The sequence below is a fragment of the Melospiza georgiana genome, chromosome 23 (genome assembly GCF_028018845.1).
Source record: "Melospiza georgiana isolate bMelGeo1 chromosome 23, bMelGeo1.pri, whole genome shotgun sequence".
NCBI classification, from domain to species: domain Eukaryota; kingdom Metazoa; phylum Chordata; class Aves; order Passeriformes; family Passerellidae; genus Melospiza; species Melospiza georgiana.
This window is the reverse complement of record NC_080452.1, coordinates 2,240,381-2,256,606: the sequence shown is the minus strand read 5'-3', so window position 1 is coordinate 2,256,606 and position 16,226 is coordinate 2,240,381. Positions and strand designations below refer to the sequence as shown.

The 16,226-nt window shown below is 57.9% G+C and overlaps 1 protein-coding gene across 1 annotated transcript; it reads right to left on the bottom strand.

Moving 5' to 3' along the window:
* Positions 1-7,003: 7,003 nt before the first annotated feature.
* On the bottom strand, positions 7,004-16,190 carry LOC131092998 (Fc receptor-like protein 2). Its single transcript, XM_058040002.1, has 10 exons — positions 16,125-16,190; positions 14,000-14,081; positions 13,300-13,320; positions 12,981-13,211; positions 12,504-12,758; positions 12,125-12,403; positions 11,291-11,560; positions 10,899-11,201; positions 10,733-10,819; positions 7,004-7,176 (listed from the first exon to the last, which is right to left on the bottom strand). Exons 1-10 carry the CDS (start codon positions 16,188-16,190, stop codon positions 7,004-7,006), a joined length of 1,767 nt encoding a protein of 588 aa, XP_057895985.1.
* Between the last annotated feature and the right edge of the window lie 36 nt (positions 16,191-16,226).

Here is a 16,226-nt window from a genome sequence, read left to right as displayed (position 1 = left end):
GGGACATTCGGGCACCTACCAGTGCATGGCCACCAACCAGCTGGGACAGGATGGACACCAGGCTCTCAGCCCTGAGCTGGCCCTGGAGGTGACACCTGGCTCACCCTGGGTCACAGGTGGGGGTCACATAGGGTTACTGGGGTGTTCAGGACCCCCAGGGTTCAGGGTGACCCCAATGTGTCCCCTCTGTCCCCAGCAGTGGCTGTGAATGTTGGCAGGACCCTCCTGTTCCTGCTCCTGCTCCTGGCTGTCATCGGGGGCTGTCACTGGTGGCACCACTAGGGTGGGTGACAATGGGGGACGGGGGTCCTGGAGTGATGGGGAGCTCCCAGAGTAGGGGCAGAGATCAGCAGCACCAAGGGCCCCTGAGCTGGGGAACACTGAGCCTGCAGTGACCTTGGCTGGGGGTCCTGGGGGATATGGGGGGAATTTGGAGAGTCTTGGTTGGGCTCCAGGGCCATCCCAGATGGGCTTTGAGGAACATTGCGGTGGCATTGGGAGTTCCTGGAGGGTTTGGAGAGCTCCTAGAGGGCTGTGCAGGGATGTTGGAGGACCTTTTTGGGTCCTGTGGGAGTTTGGGGATCCCCCTCTCTGCCATGCTTGGGGTTCTGGGGGCTCAGAGGGTTGGGGGCACCAGGGGGACTGGGAGCACTGCAGTCATACAGAAGTTCCGGGAAGTTCAGGAGTCATCAGAGTGTCCTGGGGGAATCAGGGGTCCATTGGGAATCAGGGCTGCGGTGGGGATTTGGGGGTCCCGTGGGTGGTTGGAGCTGCCGAGGTCCCAGGAAGGTTCAGGGGTCCCGGTGTCCCCACAGTCACCCCCTCCCCTTTCCCTTGCAGCCGCCAGGAAGCTCTAGGACAAGTGAGTGGGGGGCTCGGGGTACGACTCCCCTTTCCCCCTCCCCTGACACCATGCAGACCCCCCCATCCCCACAGGATCCCCCTGGAGCAGGGGGCTGTGCTCAACACCCACATCATGGGCACTGAGTGGGCAGTGGGAGAATTCCAGGGGGGTACAGGGACACATCACCAACATGTGTCACCCCCCCTACCAGGTCCCCACAACCGGTGTCACTCTCAGGGCCCCCACAGGTGTCCCCCAGCCCTGCACCACCTTGGAATCCACAAGTGACCAATGCAGAGCTGTTGGGACCCCAGAAGGGACAGCGGGACCCCCTTGACTGCGAGAGCGTGCCGTGACACTGAGGGCACTGGGGGGAACTGGAGGGCACTGGGGGGCACTGGGGGCATCGATTCCCCTCAGGGGTCTCTTCTTCCTTTTCACTGCACCCCATGGGGCTCCTCATTCCCTCTACCAGTTTTGGAGGAGCACACAACACTTTTCCATCTAATTGTACCCAAAATTCAGTTTTTTGGTCAAACTGTGTGAGAAACAAGGCTCACTCTTTAAATTTCTTAAATGGTTAATAAGGGATAAAAGGGACAGTAAAGAGCGTGCTGGGTGCTTGGCAACTGCCACAGGCACATGGACAACTACAGCAATTCTCCTTACATACTTTTTCATTGTCTTGGTGAAATACATACTCAGGAGTGTTATACATATTCAAACATTTTTTCCAGTTCACATGTTCTGGGAATCCCTTTTGCTTGGTTTGACCCTTGATTCATTTTCATGAAGTACATGCCATAGTGCAGATTAAATTTATTTATTTCATGTCCTCATAAGGTCCCCCTGTTCTGTGGTTTGATAGTTCTTGATAGCCAAAGAGTCAGTGGTAAATTCCTTTTGCATCCTTTCATTTGATGTTTATTTATTTGCTACTTTTCAATGTGTTCTTCTCATACAGACGAGATACTCCAGCAGTACATTAAATCAACAAGATCTATTTCACAAATTATCTGAGTTATTCTCACCGTTGTCACTTAGTCACACAAATAAAGGCATTAGCTACTTATGCAACAGTTAATGTTGCAATGCACATTGTCTCTGTCTTGATATTCTGGGAGAGCCTAAACTATAATGTATTTATCACACTAAAATAGATGTTCTCCACAGGGATTAGGGTAAACAGGCTGACAAATTGTCAAATCAAAAGCAGTGAAAAACTGATTACAATTTGTATTATATCAAAATAATTTGGAAAAACCAATAGAATAGGGAAAGCTGATGACTACATTGGTATTCACAACAGGGAGAAGGTGTATTGAAGGGTTTATCTGACTTCTCCTTATCCTGCTCTGACTTTGTCAGCAATAAATTCAATTCATATCTCTAATTGCGTGGCAGTTATGCCTGTGACAGGATTTGATGAGTGATCTCTCCTGGTCCTTGTCTCAACCCAGGAACCCTTTGCTCAATTTTATCTCCCCATCCAGGTGTGGAGGGCAGTGAGAAAGTGGCTGTGGTGGGTGTGGGGCATGCGGCCTCTGTCTATCCACGGCAAGGCAGGGAGGAGGAGGAGGGTCCAGGTCAGGATGTTGAGCAGATTGGTGTGGGATTTGCAGTAGTTTTGTGGTACTCTTAGTCCTCTACCAAGAGGAGCAAATTATCAATTGCTGTATTTCCCTCACAGCTGCACCTGAAGGGGCGTTTTCCAGCCAGCCCTGCTCTGAACACCATGAAAGGCCCTGGCAGAGCCACTGCTTGGGCTCCCTTTGGGTTTTGTGCTTCTTGCAGGGCTGAGCAAACCACAGGCAGGCCTTTTTCCCCCCACAGAATTCTCACCTCTGCAGCAGCTCCACACACCCAGAGCCCCTCAGAATATGTCTGGGGTGACCCCCAGGCCACCAGCACCTGGTGAGGGCTGTGCTCAGCCCTGGGTCACCCTAAAATCTGAGGCACTCAGGGAAGGAGCTGGGACCTGTGGGTCCACCCAGCCACTGCTCATCCCTGGCACCACCATTCTCCTTGAAATCAAATCATGAGTACTCCATTTCTTATGTCCCCACCCTCTCTGAAACCCATATCCCAGTAGAGATATTCCCCAGGAACTCCATGGCCCAGGAGCCCTCATTCCCAAGGAACCCTCTCCTACCCATTCCATCCCCTGAAATCCTCCTTTCCCCAGGACCTTGATTCTCTCCGGAACCTCCCATTCCCATGGGAACTCCCATTCCCCCAGCATCCCCATCCCATGACCCCAAATCCCTGGAGACCACGTCCCCCTGGGACTCCCATCCCTGAGTCTCCTCAGCCATGGCAACCCCATCCCCAGTGACTCCTCCTCCTCAGCTCCCCCATTCCCAAGGACCCCAATTCCTTAGGGACCCCCCCATTCCCCTGGACACCCATTTCTGGGACCCCAAACCCCCTGAGCCCCACACTCCTGGGAACCCCATGTCCCACTGTGTCACATCCAGCTTCGTCCCCATCCTCTCCCCTCCCTGCCCACAGCCTGTGCCCAGCTTGTGGCCACCCTGCCCCCACCAAGGGCCACCTATGCATGACGTGACCTCTCTTCCTTCCCCTTTGGCCAAAGAGCCACCACCCAGGGGACAGCCACCCCCGGCAGCGTGTGACAGCCAGTCCACATGGCTGGGGACACCCAGATGGCCGGAAAGGTGGCACTACTCCTGTGTGGTGAGTGCCCCGGGCACGGGCCTGACACCCTGGGGATGGGGAGGGAAGGGGGCACAGGGGGGCTCTGGGGTCCGCTGAGGTCCCCAATGCCAGCAGTGCCAGTCCATGTTACACACAGCGGACCCGAGTGGGAACAGGGATGGAGGGTGGCTTTGGAGACAGGAACTGGGAGGCAGGAATTTGGGGATGGGGGGACAGGAATGTGGGCCTGGCAACTTTCGGCTGATGTATCTCTGTGGATAGTGAGAAGTAAACGGGAATATAGGGACTGGAAGGAACAAGAACAGAGAGGATGTGGCCATGGGGATGGGTTCATGAGCTGGTGGGGGTGACCTGGGCCAGCATGGGCTGTGTCTGTGGTGTCCTCAGGCCCAGGGTGTCCACAGTGACCCCATGTTCTGCCTCAGCCCAGAGTGGCCTTGGTGTCTCGGCTCCCAAGGTGTCTGTGCCGCATGGATGTGGTGCACGGTTGGCTGTGACACAGACATGTCCCCCTGCCTCTCAAAATCTTTTGGGGACCACCTCCATGCAGTTTCTCACAAGAATTGCTGTCCCCATGGGGACTGTCCTCACACCCTGTATCCCTGTGCTGCTGTCTCCCTGTTCCACCCTCACCCAGCCCTGTCCCTTCTCCCTTCCAGCCCAGACCCTCGGCCTTGCTGGTGAGTCCTCGGGGGATACCATGGCACCACCATGTTGTCCCCAGCCCCACGCTGGTACTGGCAGGCTGGTGTCTTCTGTCACCCGTAGGTGCTCAGACCACCCAGATCCTGGTGGAGCCCTCCTGGAGGCCGGCAGTGCTGTGGGACCCGATGACACTGACCTGCCACGGCTCGGGGACTGCCGGTGCCACCACCTGGTACAAGGACGGGCAGCACTGGTGGCAGGGACAGAACACCGTCAGTGTCACCGAGACTAGCCACTACACGTGTGACAGACCCGGCAGTGGGCTCAGCCTCCCCGTGAGAGCCTCAAACGGTGAGGGGATGTTTGGGTGTCCCCAGGCTGGCACACACAAGGACCCCGAGGGCTCTGAGTGGGCTTCGCTCCATGGGTCACCTCCTCTGTAACCAGATCCTGTCCCCTGCTCAGGTGACATCCCAGAGCATCCAAGTGTGGGTGGAACTCGTTTTGGAATCAGGGAGCCCTGTGCACAGGGTGTGACCCAATGGGGGTGTCGTGGTGCTCTCCCCCAGACTGGCTGGTGCTGCAGGTGCCAGCACAGGCACTACTGGAGGGGGACACGGTGACACTGCTCTGCCAGGTCTGGCGGGACAGCACGTTTACCTCGGCGTCCTTCCACCGAGAGGAGATGGAACTGGGGGTGTGCTCTGTGGCGGGACCGAGCTGTCCCTGTCCCCTCTGCAGCTGCACCACAGTGGCCACTAAAGGTGCAGGGGCTGGGTGGGATCCTGGGGGTGGCAGGAGTCAGTGCCAGTGACAGTGCAGGGTGAGCACCCTACAGCCACCACCCTTATACCCTCACTGCCCTTCCCCAGAGACTCGGGTTCTCAAATTCCCCTCTCCTCCCCTTCCCAGAGCTCTTCTCGGTGCCGGTGCTGGAGGGTCTCCCTGATCCCACCGTGGGGTCCCCCCTGACTCTCAGCTGCCTCAGCACCCCCAGCCCCCTGAGGCCCCGAGCACCCCTCCTGCACGTGTTCTACTAGGACGGGCAGGTTGTGGGGGTCCATCAGGGGTCCCTGCAGCTGCTGGTGCCCGCTATGGGGGGCTTCTCCTCGAAGAATTCCATCTCCGAGGGCGGGGCCATGAGGAACAGCAGCAATCGGCTCTGCATCACGGGGCCCAGTGAGTGTGGGGATGGGCACGGGGAGCACCCAGAGTCCCCCCATTTTCCCTGGTTGGGCACCTCCATGGCCCCCAGAAATATTTCTTTTTTCTCCCCACATCTGCCCTGGGTGCCCTCAACCCTCTGTGGTGTAACCCCATCTACAACATCCACCACGACATCGATCCTCCCGTCCCTATCCCCTCACACTTGCTGCCCTCCCTGCGGCCTCAGCCCTGTCTCTGTCCCCACAGTGCCCGTGAACAATGCCACCATCATCCCCAGTGTCCTGGAGGTGACACTGCCAGAGACAGGGACACACAGGGACACAGGTGGGGTCACTCAGGGTCACCAGGGAGTGCAGGACCCCTGGGGTGATGAGTGACCCTGATGTGTCCCCCTCCCTTTCTTGCAGTGGCCGCAGGGGTCAGTGGGGCCCTTTTGTTCCTGCTCTTGCTCGTGGGTGTCATAGTGGCCTGGTACCAGTGGCACCATGTGGGTGGGTGACAATGGGGGGATGATGGTCAAGGAGAGAGGTGGGAAGGCCCTCAGAGAAGGGGGGCCCATAGGGCGGCACCCACGGACCCTGACTTGGGAGGGGCTGAGCCGCCAGTGACCATGGCTCAGAGATATTGGAGGTTCCTGCAGGGGTGTTGGGGGTTCTGTCAGCGTCCCTCCATGCCAGGGTCGGGGTTCTGGGGGCTCCGGGTGTTGGTGCAAGTGGGGTGGGTCAGGGATAGTGGGGGGCATCAGGGATACTGGGGGGTCTGGAGAGAATTGTGTGTCTGGTGGTGGTTCAGCATTCCCAAGGGTGGATGGGGGCCCCTGGGCCTCCAAAGTCACCCCTCCAGTTTTCCTTTGCAGATGCCAGGAAGCACCAGCAAAGGTGAGTGCAGCCTCCAGCCATGATACACCTTTTACCCAAACCCCCAGCACCTCCCATCCCCTTCCACACACCTCCTTATTCCCACAGGGCCCACCCAGACCCCCTGGCACCCCCAGTGGAGGATACTCAGGCGATGTACATGGAGCTGCAAAGGCAACCGTGGGAACCCAGTGACATCTATGACAATCTACACAAAATGTTGTGATGCTCTGGGAAATGGGAGGCACTGGGTGACACTGGGAGTGGTCCCTCCATGGCTCCTGTGGTTGCCCATCCTTCCAAGGGAGTTGGTCATGGCTCAGGGGGAGGCTACACAGGGCACCCTGTGCTCCCCATTTCCTCTCCCAGTACCCCCAAGGGCTCCCCCATCCCTTTCCTTGTACCTGCAGGGGCTCCCCAGCCCCATCCAAGTGCCCAAGTACCCTCAGGGACTCCCCCATTCTCTCCCCACAGTGCTTGCAGTACACCCAGGGCTTCCTCATTCCCCCTCCCACTACCCCTGTCCCATCCCACTGGAAATGGGGGAGTCGGGGAGGATTCTTGCTGAAAGGTTTCTCGGGTGAAAATGAAGCACAAAAGTGGCAATATTATATCTGAGAACTGTTTATTGATAAAGGAGGGTAAGCGTTCATACCAAAGGGGGATAGAAGGGAGCAGAAAGGGACAAGGATAGAGACAGAAACAGAAGACAGGGACAGCGTTACCACAAGGAGCCCGGGCGCTCTGTGGGCATCAGCTGGGCAGATGGAGTGTGTGTGCTGCAAGCCAGGGCGAGCCCACATGGCTTTTGTCAGTGGCTGGGCGTGATTTCCAAGGACGGCACCTGCGTGTCTCTGGCATGGGCGAGCGATGGCTGCAGGCTGGCTGCTGCGGGCTGGCTGCGGGCTGGTGCTGCGGCACTGGTGGCTCTGGGCTGGCTGCCGCGGGCCGGGGCTGCGGTGGGCAGGTGCATCAGGCTCGGTGCTGTGGGCAGCATGGGAAATGCGGCAGAGGCAGCGCGTGGGTGCAGGCAGCATCTGCTCCATTGGAGAGCAATGAAGGAATGTCCAGGAGGAGCAGGAATGAGCTGCCTCGGGGAAGCAGCACTACAGGAAAGAATGGATAGAGGCAGGGGAGAAGGACCACTGAAAGAAAAGGCAAGGGAGGGGATTGTCGATGGTATTTTTACCGGATGTCCAGGAGGAATGATGCATCCGACCCCATCTTATCAGAAGGCTTATTAAGTACTTTTTAATACCATATTAATCTATATTATATAACATTACATCTAAACTGAATCTGCTAAGCACTCAGCTGCACTCCACTGAACACAATCTCATGACTGTCAGCCGACAGTCCCAACACACACACACCTGGATTCAAATGGTCAGTGAATCAAAACTCTCACATCAGAATCCAATCACCGATTCCCTTCAGGTAAACAATCTTCCACAATGCATTCCGCATGTGATCAACACAGGAGCAGAAAATGAGATAAGAATTGTTTGGAACATTCTTTGCCTCTCCCACTACTTCTCTCAGGTTCAGAGAATGTAAATCCCACAGTGGAGGAGGGCCAAACTGACCCTCTGAGCGAGCCCCTGATCCCTGCAAGAAACCTAAAGCAAAACACTCCTGTTGTGTCACAGTTATCTGCTTTTATTTGCAAAGTCTCCCCCCACAGCCTGATTTCCTGGGTGTTTTTTCACAGATATTTTTCCTCAGGCATCTGTCCCACCAGCCAGTGGGGGTCACTCACAGCCCAATCACTGAAGCTTTCTCTCCCCTGATTCTCTGTTGTGTGAAGCCTCGCCAGGGACAGGGTTCCCAGCACATGTACAACCCACAGAGTCATTTTTCACCTCATGTGTAGCATATGTTGAGACATAAATCAAAATCAGATTTGATTCTCTTAAGCCCAGTGTGCTTAGTGGCTCTGCAGTCCCCATCCCAGTGCTCCCAATGAGGTGGCTTACTGGTGACCATCCCAGTTCCAAGGGGACACAGGACCTGGTTCCCTGCTCCTGGGACAAAAATGCAGCTCTTTGATTAAACTGGCAGAAATGGTGTTTCTTTTTCAGCTCTGTGAATTAAGCTGAATGAGTTGGGAACCTCCCTTGGAGTGGAATATACGATCCCCTTCTCTCTGAACTATTATAACTTTGAAATTACAGGGCTTTTAGGTGGGAATACGAGTAACAGTTCTTTACTGGTATATATTGACAGAAACAAGTTGATGGCAGTTGACTTTCACTGGATATTATATTAATTGATGTTATATTATTGATTATACTGTTGAATAAATATTGCCATGTTGTGCAGATAGTGAAAAGTATTGTGGAGTGGCGGATGTGGTTGTGGTGGCCGGGAGTGCTCCCTGCAGCGCCCCCTGCTGGCCGCGGTTATAACTGCCACAAAAACCAACAGCGCTGAGCAGGAGGGAAAGTTCTGGGTTTGTGTTGTTTGTTCTGTTCTGGTTTATCATATTCCCAGCAAAGAGGTGTTATTCCTCTTCCTACACTTTCGCCTGGAAGCCAGATCATCTTTGAAATTAAAAAACTTTTCTGAGATGGGTTTCTTTCCATTCCAGGATTTTTCCCCAGTTTCCTTGGCTGATATTTCTCATTTATATGAGTTGCCAACTTCTGGGTTCCAGCGTGGAACAGACACCCCATGAGCAGATAGGGCCAGGGACTTGGCTACCTCATGCTCTGCCTTTTAAGCCAGTTGTGTCACCAAGGACCCTCTCCCCAGCTGGAACTTCTGGTCACCTGGTTACTCAGGACCTGACTTTGGCAAAGCGTCACACTGTCCCCAGTGTGCCATGGCTGACAGATGATGGACAGACGGGGCCCTGTCTCAGCAAAAGCCAGGTCTGGCCCACCCCTGCCACACACAGCTGTTCCAAAATGTCTCCAGACTTCAAATTTTTTCTGTCTTTGACACCCCACCCTGTGCCATGGCCTGATTCTGACTGCCCGGGAAAGGGGGAGGCTCAGGAACCTCCTCAGTGCCTTTGTGACATCCTCGTGTGGGGAACATGGCAGAGGAGGGGTTTGGGACAGGGGACAAGAGAATCCAGAGCCTCCTGAAGGCCACTTTGGCCATCAGAGCAAGGAAGGTCCAGGACCCTGCCAGATTTCTCTGATGGAGGAAACTTGATGGGGGAGGAAGTGTTCGGGGATTGTTCTTTGTCGGTGGCTTCCCCTGGGAATCGTTTCTTGTGTGACAATTTGGACTCTGAACCTTGTTGCTGTTTCTGTTGGTTTTGTTCTTTCATTGCTGATTCAGGAAGTTTTTCTTCTCTCAGCCCTTTGGGATCTTTGTGCCTCCATGGGGAGCGGTAGGGAAAGGAGCAGAAGCCACTGGTTTTAGTGGCAACCCAGAACTGGAGAATCCCATTCGTAAAGCTCAACAAAGCTGAACAAACACCATCTCTGCCAATTTAACCAAAAAGGTGCATTTTGGACTAAATAGGAAGGAAAGGGGTCCAGTGTCCCCTGGCACTGGGAGGAGCCTGGGAAGCCATGGGTGTACTGGGAGCACTGGGAGGGGGAAAGGGGAGCACTGGGTGCCCTGTGCAGCCCCCCCTGACTCATGGTCATCACCCCAGGCAGGATGGGCCACCATGGGAGCCATGGGATGGGGACTCCCAGTGTCCCCCATTGTCACAGGACGTTCCAATGGATGTCACTGGTGTCCTGCAGTTGCCTGTGTGGTCCTGGCAGCTCTGCGTGGGTCACCTGGGGGTCCTTGGCGGGGGACAGGAAGAGACACCTGGCTTGGGGTGACACGCATGGGTGACATGTCCATGTCCCCACCCATCCCCCATACTCACCCCCTGCCACCTCATGTCCAGCCCCTCCCCCACCTCCAGGGGATAAGGGGGTTCTGGGGGGCCCTGTGAGGATAAGGGGGGGGTCTGAGGGGTGTCTGGGGAAGGGGTCAGGCAGAGTCATGGCTGGAACTCCCCACTCTCCTGTCCTGGGATTTCCTGAGAGCTGCAAGAAAAAGAGGATGGGGTGATCATGGGGTCCCCTGGGCCCCAACCCCACCTGGGACCTTTAAATGCCCACTGGAGCCCTGAGTCCCCACCAAACACTGATTTCTACATGACTCCCAGGCCCCTGCACCCCAAAGCACCCCTGAGGAGCCCCAGAACACCTGAGGCACCCAGGTACTCCAACCCCCTCCCCAGGAACCCTGAACCCCTGAGCACACTCAAGCCTCAAGGAACCCCAAGAATAGAACGCAGGGAAGCCTCCAAACAGCTTCAGGATCCCTGAGGAGCTCTCAACATCCCTGCACAACTCTCCAACACCTGCCTAAAAGCCCCCAGGAGATCCCAGTGTCACCTCAATATTCCTCAAGGCCCTTCCTGGCACAGCCCAGGACCCTCCAAAAGACCCCCAAGCAAAGGTCACTGGGGGCTCAGCTTCCTCCATATCTGGGGCTTTGGGTGATGCCCCAACGGACCCCCAGGGCGTGGGGCTTCCCCCCAGTTCCTGTAGGACCTTGTCCCCCCCCCATTGTCACCCACCCCGGCAGTGCCACCAGGGACAGCCCCCGATGACAGCCAGGAGCAGGAGCAGGAACAGGAGGGTCCTGCCGACATTCACAGCCACTGCTGGGGACAGAGGGGACACATTGGGGTCATCCTGACCTGCAGGAGTCCTGAACACCCTGGTGACCCTGTGTGACCCCACCAGTGACCCCGAGTGAGCCAGGTGTCACCTCCAGGGCCAGCTCTGGGCTGAGTGCCTGGAACATGCGGTGCCCGTCCTGTCCCAGCTGGTTGGTGGCCACGCACTGGTAGGTGCCCGAATGTCCCATATCGATGTCCCTGAGCTCCAGGAAGGGACCCCGGGCCACCTCCTGCCCATTGTGCAGCCAGGTGAAGGTGACAGGGGCTGAGCCCACCTGCACTGAGCAGCGTAGGGTCACGTTGTCACCTGCATGCACCTGGTGTGACAGGGGACGATGGCTGATGGTGGCATTGGCCACGGGCACTGCGGGGACCGAGACAGGGCTGGCACCTGGCGAGGTGGGATGGGGTTGCTGTGGGTGGGGTCATCCCCAGCCTGATGGTCCCGCTCACCCAGGATGGTGACATTCAGGGGGTCACTCTCGGCCACGCTGTTCCCGTCACTGACCCGGCACCGGTACTGGCCGCTGTCATTGTCCCCAACGTGGAGCAGCTCCAGGTGGGGGCCGGTGCCCAGCAGTGCCCCTGAGCCCTCCCAGTTCCAGGAGAAGGACAGGGGACCTCTCCCTATGGCCACTGCACAGCTCAGCACCAGGCTCTCCCCGAGTGCCACCTGTCCCCCAGGGGGCTGCACTGACAGGGACACCCCTGAGAGTGAGACCCCTGCGGGAGAGTGGGACACCAGGGGAGAGTGAGGGACCCGGAGGGGTGTCAGGGAGGGGCAGGGGAATTCCAGTGAGGGAGAGGGGGTGCCGAGATTGGGGGAGGGGGGCTTAGAAAGGAACACTGAGAGATGATAAGGGGGTCAGGGAGGGAACACCTGGAGAGGGAGGTGGGCAACACCAGGAAGGGTACGGGGACCATGGGAGGGGATGGTGAGACTTGCGCAATATGCAGAGACCTCAGAGAGGGGTGGAGGGACCCAGGGATGGGGGAGGGGACCCAACGAAGGATGGAGGGAAACACAAGCCAGGAATGGGGGGAGCTTAGGAGCGACCTGGGGCAGGGATGGCAGGACACAGAAAATGCACCAGGGAAGGATGAAGGTACCCATGTACGGGCTGGGGGTTTTGGGGAGAGACTCGAGAGAGGATGGGGGGAGCCAGGGGAGGATCTGGAAAAGGTTGGGTGCCCCAGAGCAGGCGTCAGGGAGGGCTGGAGGATGCCAGGCAGTATGAGGGACCCAAGGCATCTGTGGGGGCTCCCCGTGCCCATCCCCGCACTCACTGCACACCGTGACGAGGAGCCGGTTGCTGCTCTTCTGCACGGACCCCCCCTGGGAGTGCACCTCACAGCCATAATTCCCCAAGTGGGAGACCCTCACAGCGGGCACCAGCAGCTGCGGGGACTCCTGTGGGCCCCCCAGCACCTGCCCGTCCCGGTAAAACACGTGCAGGAGGGGGGCTCGGGGCCGCAGGGTGCTGGGGGTTCTGAGGCAGCTGAGAGTCAGGGGGGACCCCTCAGTGAGCTCATGGGGACCCTCAAGCACTGGGACCGAGAAGAGCTCTGGGAAGGAGAGGAGAGGTGAGGACTGTGAGTCTGAGTGCACTGGGAAGTGGCTTTGGGTTTGTCAAGATATTGGAGTTCCAGCCGTGTGGGTGCTCACCATGCACTGTCACTGTCACTGCTGCTGACTGTGACAGCCAAGACCCCACCAAGCCCTCACATCGGTAGTGGCCGCTGTGGTGCAGCTGCAGAGGTGAAAAGGACAGCTTGGTCCCCTTGAGGGACATCCTGAGATCCTTCTCATCCCAGTAAAATCGCACCCTGGTGAGATGGTTGTCCTGCCGGCACCGGCAGCGCAGTGTCAAGGTGTCCCCCTCCAGCAGTGCCCGCGCTGGCACCTGCAGCACCAGCTGGTCTGTGGGACAGGAAGGTCACATCTCACTGATGAGACTGGTCTGGGGTGGGTGCCCATAGCACCGGGGACGTGTGGGTGCTCTGGGGTGCTCTGGGGTGCACTGGGATGTCCCTGTGTGCAGGGGACTGGCTCTTGTCACATGAGGGGTGTGAGGCCATCCACGGAATGGAGCCCACCCTTACCGCTCTGGGGCCCCCATGATCATTCAAGCTCTCCCCTCACCATCTAAGACTGTCACGGGGGGGCTGCGCCCAGTGCCGGGTCTGTCGCATGTGTAGGTGCCACTCTCAGTGACAGTGAGGCGGTTGTGTCCCTCCTGCCACCAACGCTGCCGGTCCTTGTACCAGGTGGTGGCACCGGCAGTCCTCGAGCCCTGGCAGGTCAGTGTCACCCGGTCCCACAGCATCGCCAGCATCCAGGGGGGCTCCACGAGGAGCTGGGTGGTCTGGGCACCTGTGGGTGACAGGGGACACCAGCCTTCCAGGGCCAATGTGGGGCTGGGCACAGCGGACTGGGGACGAGGCATCCCCCGAGGACTCACCAACAAGGCCGAGGGTCTGGGCTGGAAGGGAGAAGGGACAGGGCTGAGTGGGGGTGTCACCATAGGGACAGAGGCACATGGGGCACAGGGTGTGGTGGCTGTCCCTGAACTGTCCCCGTGGGGACAGATGCTCTTGTGGGAAAGTGTGTGGGTGGTCCCCAGAAGTCTGGAGAGGCAGGGGGACATGTCTGTGTCACAGCCACCCGTGTACCACATCCCTGTGGCACAGACACTTTGGGAACAGGGACGCTGAGGCCACCCCGGTTGAGGCAGAACATGGGGACACTGAGAACACCCCAGGCACGAGGACACCACGGACACACCCCATGCTGGCCCAGGTCACCCCCACCAGCTCATGATCCCATCCCCATGATCCCATCCCCATGGCCACATCCTCATGGTTCTTGTCCCTGCATCCCAGATCCCTTGTCCCTATCCCCGGAGCTCCCTGAGCCCAAAGGTGCCAGTCCCCACATTCCTGTCTCCACATCCCCATCCCCAAATTCCTGCCCCCTCTTCCTGTACCCAAAGCCACCCTACATCCCCAGTCACACCAAGGTTCACTGTGGGTAACATGGACTGGCTCTGCTGGCATTGGGGACCTCAGGGGACCCCACCGCCCCCCTGTGCCCCCTTCCCTCCCCATCCCTGGGGTATCATGCCTGTGCCCAGGGCACTCACCCCACAGGAGCAGCGCCACCTTCCCGGCCATCTGGGTGTCCCCAGCCATGTGCACTGGCTGTCACTCGCTGCTGTGGCCACCGCTCCCCTGGCTGGCGGCTCTTCGGATGAAGGGGAAGGAAGCGAGGTCAGGTCTTGACCTCATGCGTAGGTAGCCCTTGGTGGGGGCCGGGTGGGGACAGTCTGGGGACACGGGTGGGTGGGACAAAATGGGTCATGGTGTTCCCAGGAGTTGGGAATTTGGTGGTTTTGGGGAGGCAGGAATGGGGTCACTGGTAAATGGGGTCCTGAGGAGGGGGAATATCCGGCAATGGGGGTGCCATTGGAATGAGCGTCTCCCGACCTAGGGGCACTCAGGGATGGGAGTCCCAGGGAAATGTGGGCTCCAAGGATTTGAGTTCATGGGAGGGGAGAATGGTGGGTCCTAGGAAGATTTCAGGGGATGGAATGAATGGGAAGGGGTTCCTTGGGAATGTGGTGCTGGGCCATGGAGATCCTAGGGAATGTCAGTGTTGGGATGGGGGCTGCAGAGAGAGTAGGACATAAGGAATGGAGGTCCCATGTTTCTGTTCCCAGGGGAATGGGGGTGCCAGGGATGGGCAGTGGCTGGGTGAGCCCATGGGTTGCAGCTCCTTCCCTGGGTGCTTCAGATTTTGGGGTGACCCAGAGCCAGCTCCACCCCCACATGGTGCCGGTTTCCAGGGGGTCACCCCAGACAGATTATGAGCGGCTCTGGGTTTGTGCCCTCCCGCCTCCAGTGATTTTTCCCTCTCTTTATTCCATTTCCATCATTTTGCCCCTCAATTTCACAACCCCTAGTTTGTGCCTTGATGGTCCTTGGGGGCACCTGGAGCAGGGAACAGGCTGGGGGAAGCCCAGGCTGGGGGAAGCCCAGGCTGGGGGAAGCAGGGGTGAGGGGTCTGCAGGGAGGGCTGGGGAGGCTGTGGGGGATGGGGGAGTGCAGCTTTTACCCCCCAACACTTTCAATTTCTGTCTCCTGCAGAAGAAGGAAAAGGCCATTTGACACCTTTCTCACATGGGGGGGAAGGGTTCTGTCCTTAGGGAGCACATCCAGGGGGCTCCTGTCCTGAGGGAATCCTGTCCCAGGGGGGACACAGGCTGGGGAAGAGGGTCCTGTCCTGGAGCTTGGCAGCTTTGGAGGGGGCCAGACTTCTCCATTCTTGCTCGTCCCCTGCTGGATCTGAGCCAGCAAGAGCAGCTGGGGAATGGAACCCTGAGCAGGAAGGAGGCCCCAAACTCCTGCTCCTTGAAGCCAGTGGCCATCCAAGGGTGGGGCCCAGCCATGGCCCAGCCCCACTGCACAGGGATGGCCATTGCCCAGCCTTGCTCTGGCCAGCCCCAGGTGGCAGCCAGGACCTGAGGGTCCCCATTGTTCCCTTGGCTTTGATTCTGGCAGCTTTAGACCTCCTGCAGAGGTGAGAATTCTGTGGGGGCGGAAAAGGGCTGCCTGTGGTTTGCACAGCTCTGCATGAAGCACACAACCCAAAGGGAGCCCAAGCATTGTCTCTGTGAGGGCCTTTGATGGTTTTCAGAGCAGGGCTGGCTGGAAAGCCCCGCTGCAGGGGCAGCTGTGGGGGAGCCAGCCTGGAAATTTAGCAATTGATCATGTGTTGCTCTTGGTAAGGGACTGAGAGAACGTCAAAATTACTGAAAATGGCACAACAATATGCCAACAACCTTCCTGGGAACCTCCTTCTTGAACAAAATCTGCAGCCTTGAGGAACCTCATGGAAAGAATGCTTGGATTCCGACTTTGTCCACAAAAATAGAGAGAAAAGTGTGGAAGTATTGCTCAGTGGCTCTACCCGTGGCCGTGGTGGGGCTGTGGGGAGTGACCCTGTGTGGATTCCAGGTGTCCCCAAAGCTGCTCCATCCCTTCCCTCCTCACCTGCGTGAAAGGCTAAGGGTTTGCAGCAATTGTTGTGTAAAGCCACCAGAGGTTCTGCTGTGGACCCGAGACCTGCCTGGGGTCAGGTGCAGCCTTCCTTCCATTGGGGATCATGGGGAGCAGTCGCGGGTGTTGTGAAGGGCATGGGTCTGGCCCCGGGACTCTGCCAGTGGGCACTGGGATCCAACCTGCTGCCTTGGCGGCTTCTGCCCGCTGCCCGTGGTGGTGCCAGGACCAATTGGTGCCCATGAGTTTGCAAAAGGAGTGATTTCCCCTCCTCCCTCCCGTCCAAGGCCGCCATGGCCCCTGAGGGGATGGAGCTGGACCGGGGCGCCCC

What these genes read in the sequence shown, in the direction of transcription:
- LOC131092998 (XM_058040002.1), bottom strand. Translation starts at nt 16,190, where the DNA reads ATGGCGGCCTTGGACGGGAGGGAGGAGGGGAAATCACTCCTTTTGCAA. An exon ending in GCTCCTCGTCACGGTGTGCA is followed by an intron (nt 11,561 to 12,124) that starts GTGAGTGCGGGG and finishes ACTCTCCCGCAG; the next exon opens with GGGTCTCACTCTCAGGGGTG. An exon ending in CCTGAATGTCACCATCCTGG is followed by an intron (nt 11,202 to 11,290) that starts GTGAGCGGGACC and finishes CGGTCCCCGCAG; the next exon opens with TGCCCGTGGCCAATGCCACC.